Source organism: Corylus avellana, chromosome 2, assembly GCF_965113065.1.
Source record: "Corylus avellana chromosome 2, dhCorAvel1.hap1.2, whole genome shotgun sequence".
Lineage (NCBI taxonomy): Eukaryota > Viridiplantae > Streptophyta > Magnoliopsida > Fagales > Betulaceae > Corylus > Corylus avellana.
Window position 1 is genome coordinate 45,075,573 of NC_142491.1, and position 26,333 is coordinate 45,101,905.

The 26,333-nt window shown below is 35.1% G+C and overlaps 2 protein-coding genes across 2 annotated transcripts; one reads left to right on the plus strand and one right to left on the minus strand.

The window, feature by feature from the left end:
* The first annotated feature begins 904 nt into the window (after positions 1-904).
* LOC132190131 (caffeic acid 3-O-methyltransferase 1-like) lies at positions 905-8,946 on the plus strand. Its single transcript, XM_059605028.2, has 4 exons — positions 905-1,407; positions 1,943-2,253; positions 7,849-7,913; positions 8,545-8,946. The coding sequence occupies exons 1-4, from the start codon at positions 986-988 to the stop codon at positions 8,845-8,847; spliced, it is 1,101 nt and encodes a 366-aa protein (XP_059461011.2). The 5' UTR covers positions 905-985; the 3' UTR covers positions 8,848-8,946.
* A 469-nt stretch (positions 8,947-9,415) lies between these two features.
* On the minus strand, positions 9,416-16,544 carry DMR6 (2-oxoglutarate (2OG) and Fe(II)-dependent oxygenase superfamily protein). The gene is made up of 4 exons (XM_059579200.2): positions 16,252-16,544; positions 15,897-16,144; positions 10,355-10,679; positions 9,416-10,218 (listed from the first exon to the last, which is right to left on the minus strand). The coding sequence occupies exons 1-4, from the start codon at positions 16,447-16,449 to the stop codon at positions 9,961-9,963; spliced, it is 1,029 nt and encodes a 342-aa protein (XP_059435183.2). The 5' UTR covers positions 16,450-16,544; the 3' UTR covers positions 9,416-9,960.
* Positions 16,545-26,333: the final 9,789 nt, after the last annotated feature.

Here is a 26,333-nt window from a genome sequence, read left to right on the forward strand (position 1 = left end):
AGTTAGTAGTTCATGAGGATAAAGTGAAAATATGTTGTAGTTTAAGAGGGGAAAAGGTAGTTTCCCCTTATACTTATAAAACCTTTGCAATTGACACCCCAACATTGCACCTCTCTCCCAATGTAGTTGTGTTTTGGATTTGTGTTTTTGTTGATTGTTGTTTGTTTTGCTTTTATGTTGTTGATGTGTTTTGTGGGTTATGGCCCCTCTATTTCTTTGTGGCTTTATCTTAATGTGAAGACTTTTGTAATTGGAGTTCATTTCTCCTCTTCCACTACTCTTGACCGGAAAACAATAGTTCCATGATTCTTATTAGTTGTTGTTGCAGTTTTCAAGTGGGCCAAATTTTTGGCTTGCTTCATTAATTGCATATTGATGATATTGTGCGATCCATTTACAAAAGTCTTCACATTAAGATAAAGCCACAAAGAAATAGAGAGACCATAACCCACAAAACACATCAACAACATAAAAGCAAAACAAACAACAATCAACAAAAACACAAATCCAAAACACAACAACATTGGGAGAGAGGTGCAGTATTGGTATGTCAATTGCAAAGGTTTTATAAGTATAAGGAGAAATTACATTTCTCCCTCTTAAACCACAACTCATTTTTACTTTACCCATAAACTACCAACTGTGCAATAGGTATACTTAATAGGTATACTTGATAGAGGAGATCATTGAGGAGGTTGTTGTAGAATTAGGCATAGAGACCCCCTGGAGGCTACCACGGTCCATTTGTGTAGCATTTTCACAAATTTTTCTAGTTTTTAATTTCTAGCAACCCACAAAGAAACAGAGGAGTAGTTGACACTTGTGTACCGTCATCATACAAGGTGGTGGCCATTGGCCATGGCCTGGTAGGTGAGCTGAACCAAATATATATTGCCACTTTGCAGCCCCTGTCCAAGTGCACTACCTTCTTCAACCTTTCAAACCTCAAAAATCACAAAACCAACACAAGCAAATTAACCAGAAAATGGGCTCAGCTGGTGAAACCCAGATGACTCCAACACAAGTTGATTCGGACGAAGAAGCAAACCTCTTCGCCATGCAACTGGCCAGCGCCTCAGTCCTTCCCATGATCCTCAAGTCGGCCATAGAGCTTGGTCTCTTGGAAATCATAGCTAAGGCTGGACCTGGCGCATATCTGTCGCCGTCAGAGGTGGCTTCCCAGCTCCCAACCACGAACCCAGATGCACCAGTAATGCTGGACCGTATATTGCGGCTCCTGGCCAGCTACTCTGTTCTCACTTCTTCTCTGCGCACACTCCCTGATGGCAGGGTTGAGAGGCTGTATGGTCTAGGCCCTGTGTGTAAATTCTTGACCAAGAATGAAGATGGTGCGTCTATTGCTGCTCTCAATCTCATGAATCAGGATAAGGTCTTCATGGAGTGCTGGTAATTTACCATTTCTTCTTCTTCTTTCCTTTTCCATTTTTTCCTTTTTGGTTTAATTCAATTTCGAAAGAAAAAAAAAAAAAAAAAAAAAAAAAAGTAGTTGGTATTAGTTCTGCTAATGGATAATCATCATCATCATCATTTAACTAAATTCTTAAAGCATAATTTGGCTTAAGTCCATTATTAACAATAGATTTTTGTCATATGGGCAAGAGCATCCAACAAAGATCAAGACCTTCTTTATGCCTCTCATTATTATAGACCAACACTTTGGCATGCCATATATGCATGATCCAGTTGGAAGTAGAAAAAATGAAGAATGGATGAGACATTTTTTTGGTTTAATGCTAATATTTACATTTTGCAAGCAAAAATAATTATTGATCAAGCAGTATTGTGTTGCCTTGGTTGATCCTGGTCTACAGTGCCCGATCGAGGCAAGTCATTATACTTATACATGGTAAAAGAACTAATCAAAATTCATGAAAAGGTTTGCAAAAAGTCAACAATTTCACGCTAGCTTTGTTTTCTGTAGGTACTGCTTGAAAGATGCAGTTCTAGAAGGTGGCATTCCATTTAACAAGGCACATGGGAAGGCCGCATTTGAATATCATGGGAAAGATCTTAGATTCAACAAGGTCTTCAACAAGGGAATGTCTGATCACTCTACCATTACCATGAAGAAAATCCTAGAGACCTACAAAGGCTTCGAGGGCCTCACATCCGTGGTCGATGTTGGTGGTGGGACTGGAGCTGTTCTTAGTACGATTGTCTCCAAATACCCCTCTCTAAGGGGCATCAATTTTGATTTGCCTCATGTCATCGAGGATGCACTATCTTATCCTGGTATGCCATTATCTATAGTTTATTGGCTATATAGTTTTGAGTTATTTGTTAATACTTTCGTTTTGAGAATATAAAACAAATGACAGGAAAATGAAATTTTAACAAACAAAGCCACTATAAATTTATAATATCGCAGTCGGCCATGTAATTGATAGAATTCATAATAAAATAGAAATAGAAATAAATTGTGAAAATAAAATAAATGAGAGATAAAGATTTTAACGTGGCTCGGTCAACGACCTACCTCCACAGGTAAAGCCCTAAGGGCTACATTAGGCTCTTATTGAATGATTTGTTTACAATACAGAATGCTCTATTTATAGAGCTTACACATAAATATAATCTTAATCAATCTTGATTAAATCCCTAAATTAGGCTAATCTAATCTTCATCAATTATAATCAAATCCCTAACTTTAGGGTCATTCAAATATACTCTAATATCCCCCCTCAAACTCAAGGTGAAAAATCCTGAAACCTTGAGTTTGACTTCTTTTTTTTTTTTTTTTTGAGATAGCAAAACAATACAAAGAGGGCCATTTATGGGCCAAAAAAAGAAAGAGCCAACTTTGGGCTAAAATGAGAGCCAACTCTGGTCTAAAGTGGGCTTGGGTTTTAAATAATACAACATAACCAAATAAAAGGAAAACCAACTTTGAGCTGAAGTGAGAGCTAACTATGGACTGAAATGGCCTGGGTTTTAAACAACATCACAGAGTCGACCAAAAATAGGCCAACTATGGGCCAATGGATGGGTAATTTGGCCTCTTTTGATTTTTTTTTTTTTTGGGGGGGGGGGAGGTGGGCAGCTTGGCCTCTTTTGAATTTTGATGGGCAACTTGGCCTCTTTTGATTTTTTTTTTTTCCCTCGGTTTCACCCTTTTTTTCATGAAAATCCTGTTATAAATTACATTAAACTCAATCCCATAACCAAGCAGAACCAGGTATAACAACTAAACCAGGATATCATATTCCAAAGCCTAGAACAGGAATATATGCACACTCAAATAAGGGTAAACCAAAACCCGTAACCAAACACACTTCTTCTTCACAAAACAAACCTCCTAAAACACGATCTGGCGTGAGATGAAACGGATCGCGGCTCCGGCAACTTCGGTGGCGGCGCCAGCAAGATGGGGTGGCTCGACGACTGTTGGTGCGTTCAAGACGGTGGGCTGGCGTTGGCAGAGGTTGTGGAAGCGTGGTCATCACGGTGCAAGGCTAGCTGGCAGTGGGCCGGTAGAGATCTGGCTGTTAAGAAACTTGCGGAATGAAAGGAGAGGAGGTGCTATAGTGGAGCCCACCAACGATCACGCACAGTGAGAGCCGTTCTGAGAGAACAAAGCCTCTTTTGATATATATATATATTTTTTTTTTTACATCAGCCAAAAAATAGAAAAAATCGTAGAGCATAGGCCACATGTGGGGTCAATGGAGGTTGCTGCAGCCATCAAATCTACCAAAATGGATGTCAAGTGCTTGTAGAAATCGTCGGGTGTCTTGACATTGAAGACTTCCAATGGCAATGAGAATCCTCATCATGCTCTCCCCAGATTATCAATGTGGGCTGAAATCATGTGGTGTGGGTTGGATGAAAACTTGATCTCCAACACGCACACCATTGTTTGGAAAACCAAAGAAAAGACACAGAAAAGGAAAACTAGATATGTTCTGAGAAGAATTGGAACAACAACAATTTTTTTTTTTTTTTTTTTTTTTTGTGTGTGAGGAATGGAATCATAGGATGTTAGGATCAAATATTGGCGTTAGCCATTCGCTCTGATACCATGATAGAATTCATAATAAAATAGAAATAGAAATAAATTGTGAAAATAAAATAAATGAGAGATAAAAAATTTAACGTGGTTCGGTCAACGACCTACATCCACAGATAAAGCCCTAAGGGCTACATTAGGCTCTTATTGAATGATTTGTTTACAATACAGAATGCTCTATTTATAGAGCTTACACATAAATATAATCTTAATCAATCTTGATCAAATCCCTAAATTAAGCTAATCTAATCTTCATCAATCATAATCAAATCCCTAACTTTAGAGTCATTCAAATATACTCTAACATCCTCCCTCAAACTCAAGGTGGAAAATCCTGAAACCTTGAGTTTGACTTTTTTTTTTTTTTTTGAGATAGCAAAACAATACAAAAGAGGGCCATTTATGGGCCAAAAAAAGAGAGAGCCAACTTTGGGCGAAAATGAGAGCCAATTGTGGGCTAAAGTGGGCTTGGGTTTTAAACAATACCACATAGCCAAATAAAAGGAAAACCAACTTTGAGCTGAAGTGAGAGCTAACTATGGACTGAAATGGCCTGAGTTTTAAACAACACCATAGAGCCGAGCAAAAATAGGCCAACTATAGGCTAATGGATGGGCAATTTGGCCTCTTTTGATTTTTTTTTTTTTTTTTTTTTTTGATGGGCAGCTTGGCCTCTTTTGAATTTTGATGGGCAACTTGGCCTCTTTCGATTTTTTTTTTTCTCGGTTTCACCCTTTTTTTTTTTTTCATGAAAATCCTGTTATAAATTACATTAAACTTAATCCCATAACCAAGCAGAACCAGGTATAACAACTAAACCAGGATATCATATTCTTAAGCCTAGAACAGGAATTCATATGCACACTCAAATAAGGGTAAACCCAAACTCGTAACCAAACACACTTCTTCTTCACAAAACAAACCTCCTAAAACACGATCTGGCGTGAGATGAAACGGATCGCGGCTCCGGCAACTTAGGTGGCGGCGCTAGCAAGATGGGGTGGTTCGACGACTGTTGGTGCGTTCAAGACGGTGGGCTGGCGCTGGCGAAGGTTGTGGAAGCGTGGTCGTCACGGTGCAAGGCTAGCTGGCAGTGGGCCGGTGGAGATCTGGCTGGTAAGAAACTTGCAGAATGAAAGGAAAGGAGGTGCTATAGTGGAGCCCACCAACAATCACGCGCGGAGAGAGCCGTTCTGAGAGAACAAAGCCTCTTTTGATTTTTTTTTTTTTTTTACATCAGCCAAAAAGCAGAAAAAATCATAGAGCATAGGCCACATGTGGGGTCAATGGACGTTGCTGCAGCCATCAAATCTACCAAAATGGATGTCAAGTGCTTGTAGAAATCGTCGGGTGTCTTGACATTGAAGAGTTCCAATGGCAATGGGCATCCTCATCATGCTCTCCCCAGATTATCAACGTGGGCTAAAATCGTGTGGTATGAGTTGGATGAAAACTTGATCTCCAACACGCATACCATTGTTTGGAAAACCAAAGAAAAGACACAGAAAAGGAAAACTAGATCTGTTCTGAGAAGAATTGGAACAACAAGAATTTTTTCTTTTTTTTTTTTGTGTGAGGAATGGAATCATAGGATGTCAGGATCAAATATTGGCGTTAGCCATTCGCTCTGATACCTTAATAGAATTCATAATAAAATAGAAATTGAAATAAATTGTGAAAATAAAATAAATGAGAGATAAAGATTTTAACGTGGCTCGGTCAACGACCTACATCCACAGATAAAGCCCTATGGGCTACATTAGGCTCTTATTGAATGATTTGTTTACAATACAGAATGCTCTATTTATAGAGCTTACACCTAAATATAATCTTAATCAATCTTGACCAAATCCCAAAATTAGGTTAATCTAATCTTCATCAATCATAATCAAATCCCTAACTTTAGGGTCATTCAAATATACTCTAACATTCTCCCTCAAACTCAAAGTGAAAAATCCTGAAACCTTGAGTTTGACTTCTTTTTTTTTTTTTTTCTTTTTTTTTTTTTGTGAGATAGCAAAACAATACAAAAGAAGGCCATTTATGGGCTAAAAAAAATAGAGCCAACTTTGGGCTAAAATGAGCTTGAGTTTTAAACAATACCACATAGCCAAATAAAAGGAAAACCAATTTTAAGCTGAAGTGAGAGCTAACTATGGACTGAAATGGCATGAGTTTTAAACAACACCACAGAGCCGAGCAAAAATAGGCCAACTATGGGCCAATGGATGGGCAATTCGGCCTCTTTTGAATTTTTATTTTATTTTATTTTATTTTGATGGGCAGCTAGGCCTCTTTCGATTTTTTTTTTCTCGATTTCACCCTTTTTTCATGAAAATCCTGTTATAAATTACATTAAACTTAATCCCATAACCAAGCAGAACCAGGTATAACAACTAAATCAGGATATCATATTCCTAAGCCTAGAACAGGAAAATATGCACACTTAAATAAGGGTAAACCAAAACTCGTAACCAAACACACTTCTTCTTCACAAAACAAACCTCTTGAAACACGATCTGGCGTGAGATGAAACGGATCGCGGCTCTGGCAACTTCGGTGGGGGCGCCAGCAAGATGGGGTGGTTCGACGACTGTTGGTGCGTTCACGACGGTGGGCTAGCGCTGGCGGAGGTTGTGGAAGCGTGGTCGTCACGGTGCAAGGCTAGCTGGCAGTGGGCCAGTGGAGATCTGGCTAGTAAGAAACTTGCGGAATGAAAGGAGAGGAGGTGCTATAGTGGAGCCCACCAACGATCACTCGCGGAGAGAGCCGTTCTGAGAGAACAAAGCCTCTTTTGATTTTTTTTTTTTTTTTACATCAACGAAAAAGCAAAAAAAATCATAGAGCATAGGCCACATGTGGGGTCAATGGAGGTTGCTGCAGCCATCAAATCTACCAAAATGGATGTCAAGTGCTTTTAGAAATCGTCGGGTGTCTTGACATTGAAGACTTCCAATGGCAATGGGAATCCTCATCATGCTCTCCCCAGATTATCAACGTGGGCTAAAATCGTGTGGTGTGGGTTGGATGAAAACTTGATCTCCAACACGCACACCATTGTTTGGAAAACCAAAGAAAAGACACAAAAGGAAAACTAGATCTGTTCTGAGAAGAATTGGAACAACAACAATTTTTTCTTTTCCTTTTTTTTTTTTTGTGTGTGTGAGGAATGGAATCATAAGATGTCAAGATCAAATATTGGCGTTAGCCATTCGCTCTGATACCATGATAGAATTCATAATAAAATAGAAATAGAAATAAATTGTGAAAATAAAATAGAGATAAAGATTTTAACGTGGTTCGATCAATGACCTACATCCACAGATAAAGGTTTAAGAGCTACATTAGGTTCTTATTGAATGATTTGTTTACAATACAGAATGCTCTATTTATAGAGCTTACACATAAATATAATCTTAATCAATCTTGATCAAATCATAATCAAATCCCTAAATTAGGCTAATCTAATCTTCATCAATCATAATCAAATCTCTAACTTTAGGTTTATTCAAATATACTCTAACAGTAATATTGTTGTCCTTTCTTATTCTCTTGGGTTAATGTGATTTGCCTTATGTCATCGAGGATGCACTATCTTATCCTGGTATGCCATTATCTATAGTTTACTGGCTATATAGTTTTGAGTTGTTAGTTAATACTTTTGTTCTGAGAACATAAAACAAATGACAGAAAAATGAAATTTTAACAAACAAAGCAATTATAAATTTATAATATCGCAGTCGGCCATGTAATAATGTTGTCCTTTCTTATTCTCTTGGGTTAATGTGATCTCATGGGATGCATCTGTTTGTTGGCTGCAGGTGTGGACAATGTTGGGGGAGACATGTTTGTTTGTGTTCCAAAAGGTGATGCCATTTTCATGAAGGTGGGTTCGAACTTATCTTGAATCCTCTCACTTTCTTACCTAACCCTTGGCTCTTTAGTTGATCCAGTTATATAAAACTACAATTATGTTATTGATAGTTGAGTAGTTGTGAAATGGAAGGCACCACTAATATTCAAGAATATCTTCCCTCAACACCGCCTCTGTTTTAACTGTAGGGTGTGTTCTATTTATAAGGATTTCAAGGAACACTAGGTTTAATGCAGCAGTAGAATGATTTCGGTGGATTGTTAAATTTCCCCTTTGAAGAGAAAGGGAAGCTAAGGGGAGAGTTCGTTTGAAAAAACTTTTTAAAGGGTGATTTTTGCTTTTTTTGGTACTGTCAAGTGTTTTGTATTTTGAGTTGTTTATTAATAATTTTGCTATTTTGCTAAAAAGTTATCCCTAAAAAACATTACCAAACAAGCCCAAGTGTTTGTGCTTAATTTGTAACTACAAGATTATGCTTCTTCAAAGCTAGAAGATAGCCCTGTAAACTTCTGCCTAGAGTGAGTGGAGACATCTTATTGTGGAAAAACACTTTAAATGGGACATGAATCATTAAGTGAAAATATTAGTCAAAGCTATTTTACCTTAATTTGTGCTTTTGACATGTGTGCGCTCCTATGTACAGTGGATATGTCATGATTGGAGTGATGAGCACTGCTTGAGATTGTTGAAGAACTGCTACGATGCTCTTCCAGAAAATGGGAAGGTGATTGTTGCCGAATGCATTCTTCCTGTAGCCCCAGACACTAGCCTCGCCTCTAAAATAGTTATCCATGCTGACATTCTCATGTTGGCTCATAATCCTGGTGGGAAAGAGAGGACCCAGAAGGAGTTTGAGGCCTTGGCTAAAGAGGCTGGATTTCAAGGGTTCCAAGTAATGTGTTGTGCTTTCAATACCTACATCATGGAATTCATTAAAAAGCCTTGAGTAATTGAGTCCTTGGCAATTGGGTATTGGGGTTGTGACTGTGTCTGTTTCTATTCAGAGACGGAAAGAGAGAAAAAGAAAACAGAATAATTGATTCAAGTAGAGAGAAAACAGAATAAATGTTCTTCCTTTTTCACCGAGTATTATGCAGCCAAGTGGAGAGTGAACTTGTCAAAACTTTAAAAGGGTATGGAAACTCTAGAGAGTCATGGTAGAATGAAAATATAGATTCAAAACATGGAAGATGGTTTTATATTAGATTCAAAACATGAAAGGTGGATTTCCCCCCAGAAACACGAGTATAGATGGTGAGAAAAGGGTAAAGAGTGATGATTAGTGTGCATTTATATCCATGCAGAAGAGTCTGAGCAATTGCATGGAGGTATTAGTTGGGTTGGGATTAGAGTTGTCTTACAATTGCAGTATCTTTAGATGTTTCAAATGAAGAATTAAACCACAACAAAATGGAAAAAAAATTCTCAAAATAATGGAGAAATAAATCACAAGACAATGGAGTTAGTGGGATACAAGTATTTTGTAACAACAATTCAACTTCATAAAAATAAACTTATGAAAGTAATTGTTTATTTATATTGAAATACACCAAGAACCTGACATATATATTACAATGACGAAGAAAAGTCCAACTTCACATAGTACAACCACATTCTACTGCATGGACTAAGGGAGAATCAAACAACCAGCAAAAGATAATTAAAGGTTCAACTTATGGGTAACAAATTAGAAACTTCTACCTACTAAATCAAGGAGAACAGACATTGTTTAACTGGATTTTAGCCATTCTACTATAAAGCTTTTCTTGTAGCAAATGATCAATTGCAGAGGGCCACTGCCATCATTTTATTAAGAAAAGCTCAATGGCAGCATGGCTTAAATGCGCAAACACTGCCATCAACTTACTTCTTAAATAAACTGAAATGCCCCACACTGCCATCAATTTATTTAAGAAATGAATTGATGGCAGTGTGGGAGCATTTCAGCCATCTACCATTGAGCTTTTCTTAAGAAAAAGATTGCAGTGGCCCTCTGCTTGCACTTCATTTGCGACAAGAACAATGCCATAATAATAGGGAAAAAAAAAATGGTTGAGAACTACGCACTAAGGGAGTTTTTCTTGAAAAGTTCCAAACAATGTTCTTTTTCCAAGTCCCTACTCCAAAACTTCTTGTAATACTCTGCATATGTGAATCCCCTGTATGCAGCTGCAGATCCATCATCTGTCAGTGAATTCGGGGCGCAGATTAATGTGTCATCGGACGGGCAGAGGAATGAAGCTATTGACATCCTTGGCTTGTCAGAATTGACTACAGCTCGGTGCCAAACACTCTTATACATCCCATTACTCACTGCCTGCAATCACTCATTGTCATGTAAAATTCCCTCATAAATTTTTCATTAGCTCGTGTTTCAAGTAAAGTCACATAAGCAGTTTATAGATGTAAACAAACTGTGATAACCAAATTTTGTACAATCAAACTAAGTTTACCTGCAGCTGATCGCCCAGGTTAATGACAAAAGCATTTGGGTGAGGATTAACAGCAAGCCACTTGCCCTCTTTGAGGACCTGAAGGCCTGCAACTTGAAGGTCTTGAAGAAGAATTGTGAGGGCATTTGGGTCAGTATGTCCAGGCAATCCATAGGTGAGTTCTGGTTCTGGACAAGGTGGATAATAGTTCACAGCCATATGCTGTCCTTGGTCTCCCAATATATTCTTTATGCAATCCCTTTCCACCCCTAAGCTCTCTGCAATGAGCTCTAGTAATCTGAACCCAAGTTGTCGAACTTCCATGCAGTAATTACTCACAACTTCCCTGTCAATACAAGGGAACCACACATTAGCTTTTTTATTTTCGAAAGGAAAATGTTTCGGTACTAAAAATTTAATTGTTTAATAACTGACATAGCAAGTGTCACATAAATTGTCGCGCCAATTTGTAAAAGATTTGTTGTAAAAGCTATAATACCCGATGGACAACAAGAATGATTTTGATCGAATCAAGTATGTTATCATTGAATAAGCATTGTGGGTTCTTCTAATCATAAGTACTGGACCTGCAAGCTGGACTAACTAAGCCCAAAGTTTCAACAGGCCACAAATTCTCTTTATTTCACTTGAGATGAAAATAATCTTAATCCCACAAATTTAAAGCAGGGTCAATATATACACTTCAAGTAATGCTATAAATCATTCTTATCTCACTTTAAAAAATTATGTGGCTTCGAAAATTATTATTGAGCTTGTGATTGATCGTTATTAAATTTTGACCAAATAATGATTTTAAAAGCTACCTCATTCATGAGTATCACAAATAGAATTATTTACGTACAGATAATTGTCATTTCACCATCTCCGACATGTGTGGGATCCACACATATGAGATTGGGGGAGTAGAAGAAGCAATAAATGACAAAAGTGTGAAACTTATGACATTCTCATATTTCGGAAATTTCTCAGAAATTTCCGAAGAGTGATCTTTCATAACTCGTAAGACATGATGCCTTACCAATTTGTCTATTCAAGAGATAGAGAAAGGCACGCAACTTTATGCTGCTGTCAAATAAAAATAAAGAGAGAGATTGAGAAAGACCATTTTTTAAATTATCTTTTTAAATTAATTTTTCCTTGGTAGATATGTTCCACATCGTTTTCTATGAATTGAAACAATGGATGGGGATTTTTAACAATTTATTTTTTATATGAGACCCACTTACTCGAATAGGTGATTGATTAAGTGTTACAGTCCAAAACTTATTTCGACGGGAAAATTTCATATAAGTTGTCTCACAATTACTATATGGAGAACAAATTGATGGAGATCTATGTACATTTTGTATGAACTTTTAGCTTTTCTTCTATACTGTCTATTTTGTTTGTTTTTTGTTTTTGTTTTTTTGCATAGTTATATCCTAATCTCTAAGCACATAATAACTAATTAATGAGCAATTCAAAGGCTACAAGTATATCAAAACTACAAGAAAACTTGAGAAGATATAAACCTACCAACCAGCTAAAAAGAATATAAAGTATATCACATGAGAAGACTTTCTAGAATCATAAACCAAAAATTTCTCACAAAACACATTAAACATATGGGAAGCCCAAATAAAAGATGGGATTTGCGTGAGATTTAAGATGATAGGACCATTGAGCAATAGATAAATGTTCAGGGGTCCACCTATATATATATATATATTTATATATAAAATTTGTCCTTGATATAAAGCTAATTTAAATTATTTTAATAGCTATGGCCCGCCTAAGCTACAATGTAGCTCGGCCAGCCACTACGGATAAAAATATTGAATTACATGAATGGACGGTTAGACTAATATTTTTCAACATGAATTTTCAAAAAATAAAGATATAAATATTATGCAACTCACTTATGATGGGAAAGAGTAATCTGAATAATAATAATAATAATAATAATAATAATAATGATGATGATGATTTCAAAAGAGGGGTCATCCCAGTTTATGTTTGTCATTTTTCTTGATTATTCTTCGTAAAAAAAAAAAAATTTATGAGAAAATAAACTATATATTGTCAACTTTTAAAGGATCCTCTTGGTACAACCTTGTCAAAAAGCGATTTTAACATATTAAAAAATTTGGACAAAAAGAAAAAAGCAACCCCCCTTGCTTTTTCAAAACGCTTTTTTGACGCACAAAAAACGCCTTATAAAATGCTCAATTCTCGCGTTTTCGGCGGAAACACATGTTTTATAACGACTACTTTTTAAACTATCAAATATGCTCAATTTTCCTTTAAAAAATGCATTTAGAGGAAAAAATAAAAACTTTTTGCTTCCAATAGCAAAGAGGACCAAAATGGACCGTAACTCTAGGAGACGTGACAAAAATTAAAGCACATCAAATTATTATATTGATTGATATGTTGAAATACGCTACCTAAATTACGTTATTTAATGAAGAAGAGTACTACTAAAGAAACAAAACAATATTAAAAAAAAAAAAAAAAAAAAAAAAAAAGAAAAAACAGTTAGAACGAGACAAATCTACCCATACTAGGCTGTAGCCTGTAACCCTAGACAACTACCCTAGACAAGACCCATCTGGAAGAAGATGCTGAATCAGCACCACGTAAGAACAATAATATTCAATCAATCGCTCTTGTGCACCTCACAAATCAATCATGCACCGCGTGACTCGATTTTGCTTACAACAACGCGGTTACTTACCATGACGTCAGCAATGACAGCCAAAAATTTCAGTCCTGTACCGGATTCTCAAGTTGTCCTGATGTCAGCTTTTGTCGGCGTCATAACTGTTCTACCAGTCGACAAAGTCTCCGGCGCATATTAAATTGCCTGGACCGAGATCTGGTGTGTACATAATATGTGGACCATCATTTCAGCGACTTTTTTCATTTGACTTTTTTCTCACGATCTGGACCATTTATTTTAAATGGATGGTCCATAGATAGAGAAGGAATTGAGATTTTCTCTATTTTATTTAAATTAGATAATATTAAAAAAGTATTTTTATCTATTCAAAAGGTCAAAAAAATAAAAATATTAATTTAATATAACTAACTGAATAATAAGAAGATCTATGCAATAACTAAGATGTTTACAAGGGATCCAAATCCTAATTAACTTGCACATGTCTCATGCCATCATTAATGAAAGTTTATTAGTTTTTGTCTTTTCAGCTGTCCTTCAAATATAAGAAATTTGATACTCTTCAATTCATTGAATTGAATAGGATCCAGTTTCCCACTTTTCCCAGTTTATGCCTTGATTGATAAAGTAAACCAAAGACCAAAATTAGTCGAAATTTGGGAGTGCCCATAAAATGGTATTGATGGATTGAAATCTTAATCCTAATTAACTATAATGGGGTAGACAATTATAAGATCGATCAGGCAAATAGTTACGAGAAATACTACACTTCTCAATTTTTTAAAAAAAAAATAAAAAATTATTCCTAAATGATATGTCAAAATTTCATGAATTGATAACTTAGTGATACATTTCTCAAAAGTAATAAAAAATTCATTCGAAATAGCTTGTGTATCGGAACAAATTGTAAATTACTAAAACATATGGTTTAGATGGATGAATTCTATAGAAGGTCTCTCATAATTGCAATCAATCTGAATCCACCTACTGGTTCATGTGGAGTCCAAATCTTAAGAGTCAATCCAAAGAAATTATGTTTGAAGTGGGAAATTTAAACTCTTAATCCATAATGTCTATTCAAGCTCCATTTTGTCACCGAGCTTTTACTCCCTCAGTGGATTTAAATCTATGTTAGATAATATATTTGTTATGCAAGATCGATAGTAGGATGACATCTATCTAAAATTTGGTCCAACGATTATGAATCCACATGAAATTCCATTGGAAATCCCAAAACAAATGGAATCCTTCACATCATGCTCTTAATCGAACAGGAATTTGATTAGTTTGGGAGCAATCTTTTTGTCTAATTATGTGGAATCCACTAGTTTGACAGGGCAGCCGCTGAGCTAAGCAAATTAGATCAGCCTTTTGAATTAAGAATCGATAAATTATGACGATGCATTTAATATTACAAGACTATGATACGTGATTGATTTTAGTGTATTTAAAAGAAAGCTTCTTGGACTTTTACAAAAACAAATATAATTTTAAATGGGTTATTGTGCAAAGCACTCCACAATCTTTTTTTTTTTTTTTTAATGTAATTAAATTATAAGCATTTATCTTTTATATCGTTGTATGATCACTTCAATAAACAACCATGCATTTCTAAAAAAAAAAAAAAAAAATTGTAAATGGCGAAAATCCGGACATGACGATAAACAAAGGCAGGGATTTTAGTACTTTTTATTTTTGTTTTTAATGTCCTCATGTGCATGTGAGCATGTGAACATGTGAGCATGTGTGTACCTTGCAGGGCTATATGCCAACCATGCCAATAAATGTCTCAGATCCTTCAGAAACTGAATTTTGGGACTCGCATACAGGCAGTCAGGCACATGGGGGGAACTGACAAAAGAGTGTGCCCTAGACTTGACAAAAACAATACCTTTTTCTTTTCTTTTTTTAAGCAAATATGGTAAGGGGACAACCTGAGATGGAACCTAAATTTTGTAATACTAGCATCTTATTTGCTAAAAAATATCAGTTAACCAAAAAAAAAAAAACTATATGGGTTTGCAATGCAAGATCAGTCGAGTCATAACCTAATTCCAAGTTTACAAAAAATATAGTAGTTAAAAATCGGTTGGTTGAGATTAATAGGAAAGAGTCTCATCCGCTTGGGAATTTATTGGGTCCCTCATTCATTAAAATTTAAAAAAAACAAGAAAAAAAAACAAAAACAAAAACAAAAAAGAGAGAACGCATCATGCATCAGTAACTAAAGCATGCACCCAATTAACCTTAACTATGACACTTGTTCCCCCTCTATGTTTGTAATATTACTATAGACAATGTCCTTTTAGAGCCATCTAAGTAAAATTAAAACTTGCATGATATATTCTACGAGTATATATATCAAAACTTACTTGATGTTCTAACAAGTCATATAATATATGTAACGGTTAGTCAAGCACATGCAGTTTTTATATTACATTGATTCTTGTACGATGAATCATTTTAAATAGATATCATATAGATCTCTTGAGATGATATATTTAATCGTTAGGGTTGGATCAAGAGTTTTACATACATGTCTATTTCATCGAGCCTTCTTTTCGAGATTCGTTATGCTTTTCATGCATGAGGTTTAAATTTATTGAACCAAAAAATTGCTACCTTAAACCCGTCATTTACTAGGATTTCGGTCGCTGACTCCCTAGTCAGTATTATTCCATTCAAAGTATATTTGTGGCCACCATGCAAAAAAAAAAAAAAATCTCAAAATTTGTTTGAAGAGCTAGTGCTGCTAGTTGCATAATGTTGTCATTTTTTTTTAATTAAAAAAAAAAATAGCAGTAAACGTGGAAGATGTGTCATCACCAGCCTCCAAAGACTTTTTCAGAGAGAGAGAGAGAGAGAGAGAGAGAGAGAGCTTACTTGAAGGAAGGAGGAGTGGTAGGCCACTCAGGCACATACTTGTCCAAAGGATGACAATGGAGTCGAAGGTAGTCTCTCCAATTGTGAACCTTCTCCTTCTTCACATTAAAACTGGTGGAAAGTCTGATTGTCTTTGAGGGGTCATCGGAGTACAACTTGAGCTTCTCCTCCACCGGCAGACTAAAGAAATCATTTGCCACCTCTAACATTTTCTCCACCAACTCCGCAGACACGCCATGATTGATCACCTACATATATTCACACAATCAAACAAACAAACACATAACACCATGTACATAAATTTATAAAACGAATTGTATAAACAGAGTAATGAACTATTTGTACGGTTCTGTACCTGGAAAAATCCATACGAGTTGCAGGCATCGCCAATTTGTTTGACAATTTGGGCTCTATCCTCACAACCCAAGTCGACGATTGGAACATCCTCGCAGCTAGATACTTCCGATAGCCGGGGTCGCTCTGATTCTGGCCGGACATAGCTTTCCGGCAGGTTTGAGTAGCGAACTCCGGTGGATAGCACCTTTGTGTCCATGTATAGAAATACACGAAAGCAAAAGAAAAATTAGGATCACACAAATATGCTCTCACCACTATACTCTTGTTGGACCTCAGTAAAATGAGAATCACTTACATACATGCCTATTTATATATATTTCACACTTAAGGCCTAAGGGCAGATCCCTGTTCCGTACTCTGGTTTTGCCGTAAGCTTTGGTTCGGTTTAATTCAAAAACGTGTGGTTTAAAAAATTCACGATTTTATAAATGGAGTATTTTTATGCATTACCTTTCTCAATTTCTAATATTTATGTAATATTATTAATTGTTTAATTAAAAAATCATGCCACATAAGTTTTGAAAGAGTGATGAATAACAGTACTCATATATATATATATATATATATATATATATATAGCATTACTCCTCTCCTAATCTAACCAAAAAAAAAAAAAAAAAACAATTATAATGTACCCAATTTCTTCTAAAAATATAAAATTACCCTTAATAAAAAAATTAAAAATTAAAAAAAAAAAAACAAAAAAAATGTTGGGGCCTATGTGTTACCAAACCTACGACAACGGCCGAGGGTCTTCATCAGACCGACAACACTGGCTCAATTCTTATAACTTATAGCCGCCGCCGTGGCCCATGGCCGTTATGGACTACTAGACACACAGATACAAAGGACCATAGGGTCTTCACCATCAAAAGAATCAATACGCGTTAACAAACATAACTCCTTTTATTTTTCTTCTTGTTTTTGTAATATGACAGTAATTTTGTTTGGGTGCAATTGAAAACTAAACATAAAATAAAATAAAAAGGAGTGAAAGCAGTGGATGGAACGTTGGTGAAAATGTGGTTAGAATGAAATTGAAAGGTGACCTTTAATTCCTTGGAGGCACAACCTTTAATTTCTTTGAGGCACGATGGCAACTGGGATTTTGTGGCTGTGGCCTAGATGGGAAGAACCCAAATGACGGATTGGGATTTTCGATAATAGTGTGAAAATTGCCAATCAATCTTTTTTGAAATCTTGATTATCCATTTTTATCTAAAAGCCATCAACACGTCAGTCAGGTGTTCAACTTAATATAAAATAATAAAATATTATTTACATTTAAACAATAAATATAAAATAAAATAATAAAACAAATATGAGTAGCCGAACCACTTCATAATTTTTATTTTACTTTTAATTATTTTTTAAATATAAATAATATTTTATTATTTTATATTGAGTGAAATACATGACAAGTCCGTGACTATTGAATAAAAATAGATAATCAAGATTTAAAAAAAAAAAAAAATTGATTGGGTATTGCCCGGATCCCAATCCCCCAAATGACCAAGTCAAGGGATGAATGGGACCCACCCAATAAGCATCCGATTGCCAAAAGAACTAAAATCTAAAATATTCCGAAATCATTGGAGGTTGGAGATCAATTATTTGTTTTGGTGCTCAAATTTAAATTTAAGTCGAAATTGAGTTCTTGCAAACGACTCCACAGAGGCACAGAGCATCTCTACTCTTGTCTTAATCAAGATTCTCTAGATGATTATCAGAGGAAAGGAGGAGAACATAAATAAATAAATATGTTGTTTGTACTTGTAGGGCGTTAAACCCACTCCTTTGCCGACCAATCACATGGTAAGCGGAGAAGTGATATGGTTGAGACACTCCCTGGGCTTGGGGTTCCCAGCCCCCGAGCCAAGGGTGGGAACCCCAAGCCAAGGGGAGGTCCCCCAATTTTTTTTTCAAATTTTGCTTTCTAAACTAAATATTTTAGTTCTGGCCATAGTAGCTGCGAGATGACTCCGATGGCAACCACCGTGTGACTAGCCGACAGATTCGGACAGCAAAGAATTAATTTTGTTGGATTTAAGATGTACCTTTGTACTATTTTAATTCAGAGCTATACAATTGTGCGGGATTGTCCGGGTTATATAGTTCATATAAGGCATGTGGGATGCATGTGTGAATAATGAATGCCAACGCGTACTAATTTGAAATGATGGAGTGCCGATTACCATTTCAAAAAATAAATGATGGAATACATCTCATTAATTTTATTTTTTTTTTTCTTAAGAAGGAACCCATCTCATTAGTAAACGCCAACCTCCTCTTCTTTTTTTTTTCCTTTTTTTTTTTTTTTTTAAGTATGAAATGGAACCTTGTTAACACTAATCCAACCAGAATTTATTTTTTATTTTATTTTTTGACATGTTCACACAAGAGGGAGAAGGGAGATTCGAACTAGTGACCACCGCTTCAGAAAAGAGTGGTTCTCAGACGATTAAGTTACCCATTGGGGACCCAACTAGAATTTATTATTGGAGAGTTAAAAGTATGAAAGATGGTCAAATTTAATTTTGATATGTGGGGTGGCCGGAGTAGGCCATGCCCCCCCCCCCCCCCCCTAACACAAGGGAAAACAAAAAATTTAAGGGGAAAAAAAAGTTTTGGAATTTTTTTTTTTTTTTTTTTGTAGCCTATTGGCCTCTACCCGTACCAAATTATGGCTCCGTCCTGGTAATTATATATATATATATATATATATATATATAAATGAAAATTGTTGATGCAGTTGTCACATCCAGTAACTCTCAACCCTTAGTCCTGTGATAAAAACAAGGGTATTAATGGTGGGCACCGTGCAAGAAGGGAGAAGGCGACAACACCACCTCCAATACCCAAGTCAGATAGATAAGAACAAGTGGCAATATTAGAGCAAGAATAGACAAAAAAAAATATTAAGAGTAGCGAGAGTGACATATATAGAACCTGCCTCCAAACAACCATTCCCTCTCGGGTTTTATATACCTGGCCTGTGGGTTGGAAAGAATGGATTTTGGTTTGACAGATGTGATTTGGGGGGGGGTGGGGGGGTGGGTGGTGGGGGGCGCTAGCCTTCTATTTAGTGGGCGTCTTTCCATAGGTGATCGAAGGAAGTTTGCACTTTACTCCGTGGGTTCGGCGGCGGATTTGGGTGGGCTTCTATGGGGCCCAGACCGTGTGGGCCTTTACATGGCTCATTCTAGTAGTTTCACATTTTCTTGGGTCATGGTTATGACCTAATGGGAAATGAATGTGTGGACCCCCACCATGCCCATTCCAGTAGTCTCTCATTCTCTTGAGTCATAGTAATGGCCCAATGAGAATTGAGCATGTGAGCCTCCACATGGCCCCTTCTAAAAATAAAAGAACATTCATTTTCAATTGGATCTTTAGCAATCTATTATCTAAATTGCAAATATAAAAAAGTTCTTATGACAGACGGACAAGTTTACAGAAATATGCTTGAACAAGTGGATCATATAATAGCGAAATTACTAAAAACCTCAGCTATGTTTGCCCCCAGCCAGGGCCGGCATTGTAGCTGGAACAGCACTGTTCCAGCTACAGTGCCATCTGACATGTACAATGCCAAAAATTGACTTTGTAATATTAAATTTTTTTTTTTTTAAAAAAAAGTAAAATATTAAAAAAAAAAAAAAAAAAAGAGGAGAAAGATGGGGTGGTTCAAGCCACCCCTTGACCAAAATGGGGTGGTCCGGCCACTCCCTTGGCTAAAAAAAAAAAAAAAAGAAAGGGATCGGGTGCATTTGGGGGTGGCCGGACCACCCCCAAGGGGCTGGGGTAGTTTCGGCCACCCCATACGGTCGGTGTGGGGTGGCCGAAACCACCCCAGCCCCTTGGGGGTGGTCCGGCCACCCCCAAATGCACCCGGTCCTCTTTTTTTTTCTTTTTTTTTTTGGCCAAGGGGGTGGTTCGACCACCCCCAAATCGGCCAGGGGGTGGCTGGAGCCACCCCCTTGGCCAAAAATGGGGTGGTCCGGCCACCCCATTTTGGCCAAGGGGTGGCTGGAACCACCCCATCGTTCTCCTCCTTTTTTTTTTGTTCTTTTTTTTTTATATATATATATATATTTTGCTTTAAAAAAAAAAAAAAAATTACAAAGTGAATTTTTGGCACTGTACATGTCAGATGGCACTGTAACTGGAACAGTGCCGGCCCTGGCTGGGGTCAAACATAGCTCTCTATTCCTAATTGGCAAGGCGGCCATCACTTGTTTTGTCCATGCTTCTAACCCCTTCCATAATGCCATGGAAAAAGTGTCATAATAGCTCATGTTATTGCATGGCCAATCGCCAATCCCCACTTCCCAATCTGGCTAAACCTTTTGTGGACAAGGTAACGTTGAGAATAATCTTTTGCTATTATGTGGCTCACAGAATTGTTATGATCTCCATGTGTGAGAAAGTTGTGTGCATGTGAAAAACTTTTATTACCTGCAACTGTCCAGCCTTGTCTTCTCTGGAGGATAGGTTCTATCAATTGAATCATCTTCCATCCCCTCGCATACTTTATGCAAATGGTGTCAGTTTCAGCTGATTAGGAATTGCAATTTGCAAAGAAACAAGTGATAAGAGAAATTCAAATGTTGGAAAAAAGACACTTCAATTTTATGGCATGTATTTGCCCAAGCCTTCTTATTCGGTCCACAAACTATATATCTTACCTCGTCTTAAATCAACCTCACATGAATTCGAGAAAAATAAAAAATTCAGCTCCACATCCAAATCTAGGCATCTTAGAAATGACGTTTTTGTAGGATTCATGGAATGTAGATGCTTTTGCGGACGTTTCTGTTTAATGTGACAGATGAACCGTGACTAAAGATCAAGCTTGTCTTTGAAAAAGGTCAAAAAGAAGATTTGATCCATGATTCTTAAATTATGGAATTTAAATCATTTTTAAGTATATACGCCTTCAAAATATCATATATTAAAAATGTGATATGTTACAATTGAGAACTAAAGATATTTTCACTGTAAAAAAACTTTAAACCAAAAACTGTTTTTTTTTTTTTTTTTCAAGAAAAAGCGTCTCAACAAAAATGAAAAAAATAAAATAGTTGTGAGGAAAAAAAAATTTGGTTACCTCTGTAACTTGCCACTTTTTTTTTTTAATGTGGCATTTTCAAAGCATTTCAACACTTAAAAATAGTCTAAAGAATAAGCGTCTCAGGAAAAAAAAAAAATTGGAAGGAATTTTTTTTTTTTTTTTTTTTTGGCTACCTCGGAAACTTGCCACCTCTTTTATATGTGGAATTTTCGAAGCATTTCGATACTTAGAAATAGTCTGAATTCTGCAATTTGAGAATTTACAATTTATAGGAGATCATGATCCCAAAAAGGTTAACAATGTCTGAATTCCGAGCATGGTTAATTTAATTAAACGTAATTATTTTACATAATATCATAGTAACAAAGTTTTCCTTCAAACTGGGTTAAAGGAATTTCCTTGAACCTAGTTTATAAAAGTGATATGTGTCAATTTTTTTAATAACATGTAAGATGCACATGAGTTTTTAATAAAATGTATTCCAACTTTGTCCTTACTATTAAAAAAATATATGCATCACACATGTTCAAGATACATTTGTCACTTTTATAAACTAAGTTGAAAAAAATTTCCTCAACCCAGTTTAAAGAAAAACGTTGTCCATATCATAGCAAACGTGAAGAAAACGCAGCCCTTTTTTTTTATTATTTATTTATATTTATTTATTTTCTTTTTTATTTGTGAGTGAAGGTAGCATTTCTAGAAGCCGGTCGACACGCAGAAAATGTTTAAATATTCGGAGATCGCGTTGCTTTCATAACGCAAAGGCGACGTTTACCATTTGCACCGTGTTTTTTAAGCAATACCACTAAACAGTAAACAACGTGATTTTATTGGTGTCAAAAGCAATTGATTACTTGAAATTTATGGTGGGAAAATTGATAGGAAGAAGTTTTAATTATTTGTCATTCATTTTGTGAAACGAATCGATTTTACGGTTTTCTTATATTTAACTATTTATATGGTACAACGTCATTTAAATGATTTGACAACATATTTAATTAAACGGATTATAAATTTCAGCTCTAACGCATTAATTTTGAATTGAGTTTGTATGTCGTGTCATAAATTGTCTGTCCTATGTGGGATTTGAGGTATGAGTATGTGACTACGTAAATCAACCATAAGATCCATAACCTTATTAAATTATATGAAAAGGTTAAAAGTCCTTTTTGATAGATAAGGATTTGTTTATCTTAAGGTGACTCGATAAAGAATAAGAAAACTGGAGTTTACAGGACAATTTGAGATGAAAGGCTGGCGTTAATCAACCGCTTTGATATCATGAAGTAGTTTGTAATTAAATAGAAAAAGAAAGAGGAAAAAGAAGAAATATAAAAAATGGGGCTACTAATTTACGCGTGGTTTAATGTTAGACACATATATCAAACACTATAGAAGAGTTCGACAAAGTTATATTATGCTCTTATTAATTAATCTAACTGTGTAGAATGCTCTTACAAATTATTTGGATAATTTCAAATGTAATAAAGTTGAATACCATTAAGAAAAAAAAAAAAAAAATTGTTAGCTTTGAGATTCAGATTGGGCTCAACTTACTTGAATTATTTACCATTCATTTAAAAAAAAAAAAAAAAAATCTTATCTATATATCTCAATATCTTATGTGTTCCAAATTTCAGAGTTGATGCGTCTTTTAAGGGTTGTATGGGGCAAGACTTTGAGTCAAGACGTGTTCGTCGGACTCGGATGTAGAAACATAAACAGGGCGGTGGCATGTGGGCTTGCAATGGGTGGTTCTCATTGAGCAGACGGCAAGTAGGGTAATGCATTATATTTGCGTTACCAATTTAGTATTTATTATCCATGTGCCAATCCCTTCGTGTGGGTCCTCCTCGGCGCTGGCTACTCCAATCATTAGCCTTTCCAATTGGAGCTCACTCGTCTTAATGTCTCCTCATCCAATTTTTTTGTTCCAAAGTTTTCCACACCAATGATTGAAAAGTTGCGTTTTTCATTTACAAACCAATTCTTACGTTGATGAAAATTGAATTATTATTGATCTTAAAAAATAAAAATAAAAATAAAAAAACCATTTTCCATGCAATCCTATGGACTTAAAAAGGTAAAAACTATTTTTAACACTAATTTATAATGGAGAATGTTAGGCGTTCTCTTATTGTTCTCAAGATCTTAGGTAGATTTTTTTTTTTTTTTTTTTAAAAAAAAGAATTTAGCTCTTATTTCTTTCACCTGATTTTTAGAAAATACTATCTACCTAAAATCACTTGGAAAACATGATGACAACATTTCTCATCTATAATAGACCAAACTGCATAAAAATGGAAACGGATGAATATAACGAAAGTCTATGGCTCCGTTTATTTTGGGTAATTTTTTTTTTTTTTAAAGATAATGTTTTATGTATTTTCTGATATTTAGTGCAACCGAAAATAATAGTCAAACTGAAAATATTATTTGTTTATATATATATATATATATAAAGCTTCTTTAATTTTGAAAAATGGTTTATATTTTAACTTTCGTAAACCATTTTTTGAATTTGAGTTTCTCATTCTCAAACCTCCAGCACACCATCAAACTACTGTAAGGTTTGCTGGACCTCTCTCAGAGGTTTCCGGAAGTGGTCGGCCGTTTTTCATCATCACTCATTAATTTGGTACAAGTCAAATACCGAAAAATATTTTATAAATTCGTTGAAAACATTTTACATCAAAACAAACCGAGCCTAAATGTTAAAAAGTAAACCAAACCAATTGTTAAAGTAGTAATTAAACAATTTTTTTTTTTTTTTAATAAGTGATAATTTTACATAATATTAAAACAACTATTCTTAATTTGAACCTTGTTTTTATCGCTGGCGTTTTCTTTTAAATAAATTCTTTAATTGTTGGGCCTCACCTTTTTTCCTACTTCATTATGAAGAAAATAAATACTCGAAAAAACTACACGACAAATTAAATTTAAATGGTGGATAAACACGAAATATTAATTTACAAAAATATGTCAATTTCAAGCTATTTATCAACGAGTATGGTAAGGGTATGTGCGTGGCATTGGTGATAAACTCAACACTTTTTCCACTACCGACTTGGCAATCCTACCCATATCCACAATTCCGGCTATCTCATCCTTTTCTCCTTGTCCTTTTGCCGTTCATTTAATTTTACCAATTTATTATATCCCTCTAGTGAGGGTTGGTAGAAAGACAATAGCCAAAGTTTTGGACCAATTGAACATTTTGTTCACACTTCAATTCCAAAACATTGCCCACTTTCAAACTTTTGCTGCTGGTATTGCGGCTCCAACATTGTGCATTTTTATTTATCATGTAAATTACAAACTATAATTCGCCGACATGCTTCGATCGTTAACTTAAACATCAGAAATATCTCATTCCGCGACTTTCGGAAGGTATAGGACCTTTTTTATTCTCTCTTGTATGTGTAATTGGTCGGCAAATAGTGCTCGAACAATATGCAACACAATATTATGTTTGGTAACTATTTTTCTTTTTTCTCTTTCTTTTTTTTTAAAAAAAGGTTAACATAATTTCTTCATATTAACAAACAATATTTTTCACATTTTACTCACAAAAAATTCAAAATGCATTTCTGTTTTATACCATATCAATCAATTTATTCCTCCTTTATATCTTCTTAACAAGTGTATGTTATATTTCAAATTTCAGGGTATTATCCAAAAAAAAAAAAAAAAATCAAAGGTAAATTCAGACATGATGGTTTCGTTAGAGATTTTTTTTTTTTTTTTTTTAATATTAACAAATAAATTTAAATATAAAACACTCAAAATTATTTATAACTTTGATAAATGTTTTTTTTTTTTTTTATAATCTTTTACCCATCTTTTTGGTCCATCTATATATAAGAAATGAGAAAATTCATATATGCACATATAGGTCTCACAAATTCAATGACAGATTTATAATAATAAAAAAAAAATTGTTTATTAAGATTTTTATTGTTTTGGTAAAAACGAAAAGTGAAAAAGGTGTGTTATGAAAAGCACGGATCCGGATATGAGAAATCCCAACGTAGAGGCCCAACTTAAGTCTAACTTTTGCCTTATTTTTTTATTTAAAAAAAAAAACTAAATATCAAATGAAAATAATAAAAATGACATTTTTATGAAGAAAAATATCATTTTGTATTTTAAAAAAAAATACCAAATAAAAGAAGGATAAAAAATAGATATTATTCATTCACACATTTTTTTCATTTGATATTTAGTTTTTTTTTAAAATAAAAAAATAAAGCAAAAATTAGACTTAAGTCGGCCTCCAAGTTGTGTACCTATCATCTCTCTCCATACGTTTATGGGTCCCAACTCCCTAGTATGAACTTTTTGAAAAAGTGTTGAAATATGGACAAGTGCAGGACCACAACATTTAATTCAGTAAGGTTATGACCTCCATCGTCCGAACCAACCCAAACCCAACCCTGTGGCTGTGGAGCGTGGGGATCATCTACATGTCATCCACTGATCTACTTGCAATTAATTCAATGCATGAGTTAAGGGTTATGACACCATCACTATGTGCGTCACCCAATGACGTCATATTTGCCCTTCTATAGCCAAATGCCCACTTGCATAAAAAATATCTCACAAAAAGTCCACAACCTTTATTTGGGTGAGCTGTACGAATAATGTGCCAGTTTTGTTTGGAATGGTCCTTTTTCTTCCTCGGTATGAATGTTGCAAATTTTCTATCCCCCAACCAATAATTCATAATCTGCACACACAGACAGACTGACAGACAGAGGATACGTACAAGATGGCTTGACTTGATGACTTCCGATTCGAAATTATTGTTTTTTATATCATTGTATATATCTTCTTCTATTTTTTTTTTTTTTTTTGTTATGTAAAATATTTCTCTACATATCCATGGTTGATGTGTTGGGATATCAAATACTTTTTTATTATATATATATATATATATATATATATATATATATATCGTGACTATATTTCCACTAGGTAAACTAATTAATATAACCAAC

Coding starts and splice junctions, on each gene's coding strand:
- LOC132190131 (XM_059605028.2), top strand. CDS start 986: ATGGGCTCAGCTGGTGAAACCCAGATGACTCCAACACAAGTTGATTCG. Junction 1,408..1,942: donor AAGGTCTTCATGGAGTGCTG/GTAATTTACCAT, acceptor TGTTTTCTGTAG/GTACTGCTTGAAAGATGCAG. Junction 7,914..8,544: donor GTGATGCCATTTTCATGAAG/GTGGGTTCGAAC, acceptor TCCTATGTACAG/TGGATATGTCATGATTGGAG.
- DMR6 (XM_059579200.2), bottom strand. CDS start 16,449: ATGGACACAAAGGTGCTATCCACCGGAGTTCGCTACTCAAACCTGCCG. Junction 16,145..16,251: donor ACTCGTATGGATTTTTCCAG/GTACAGAACCGT, acceptor GAATATATGTAG/GTGATCAATCATGGCGTGTC. Junction 10,219..10,354: donor ACCTGGGCGATCAGCTGCAG/GTAAACTTAGTT, acceptor GAGTGATTGCAG/GCAGTGAGTAATGGGATGTA.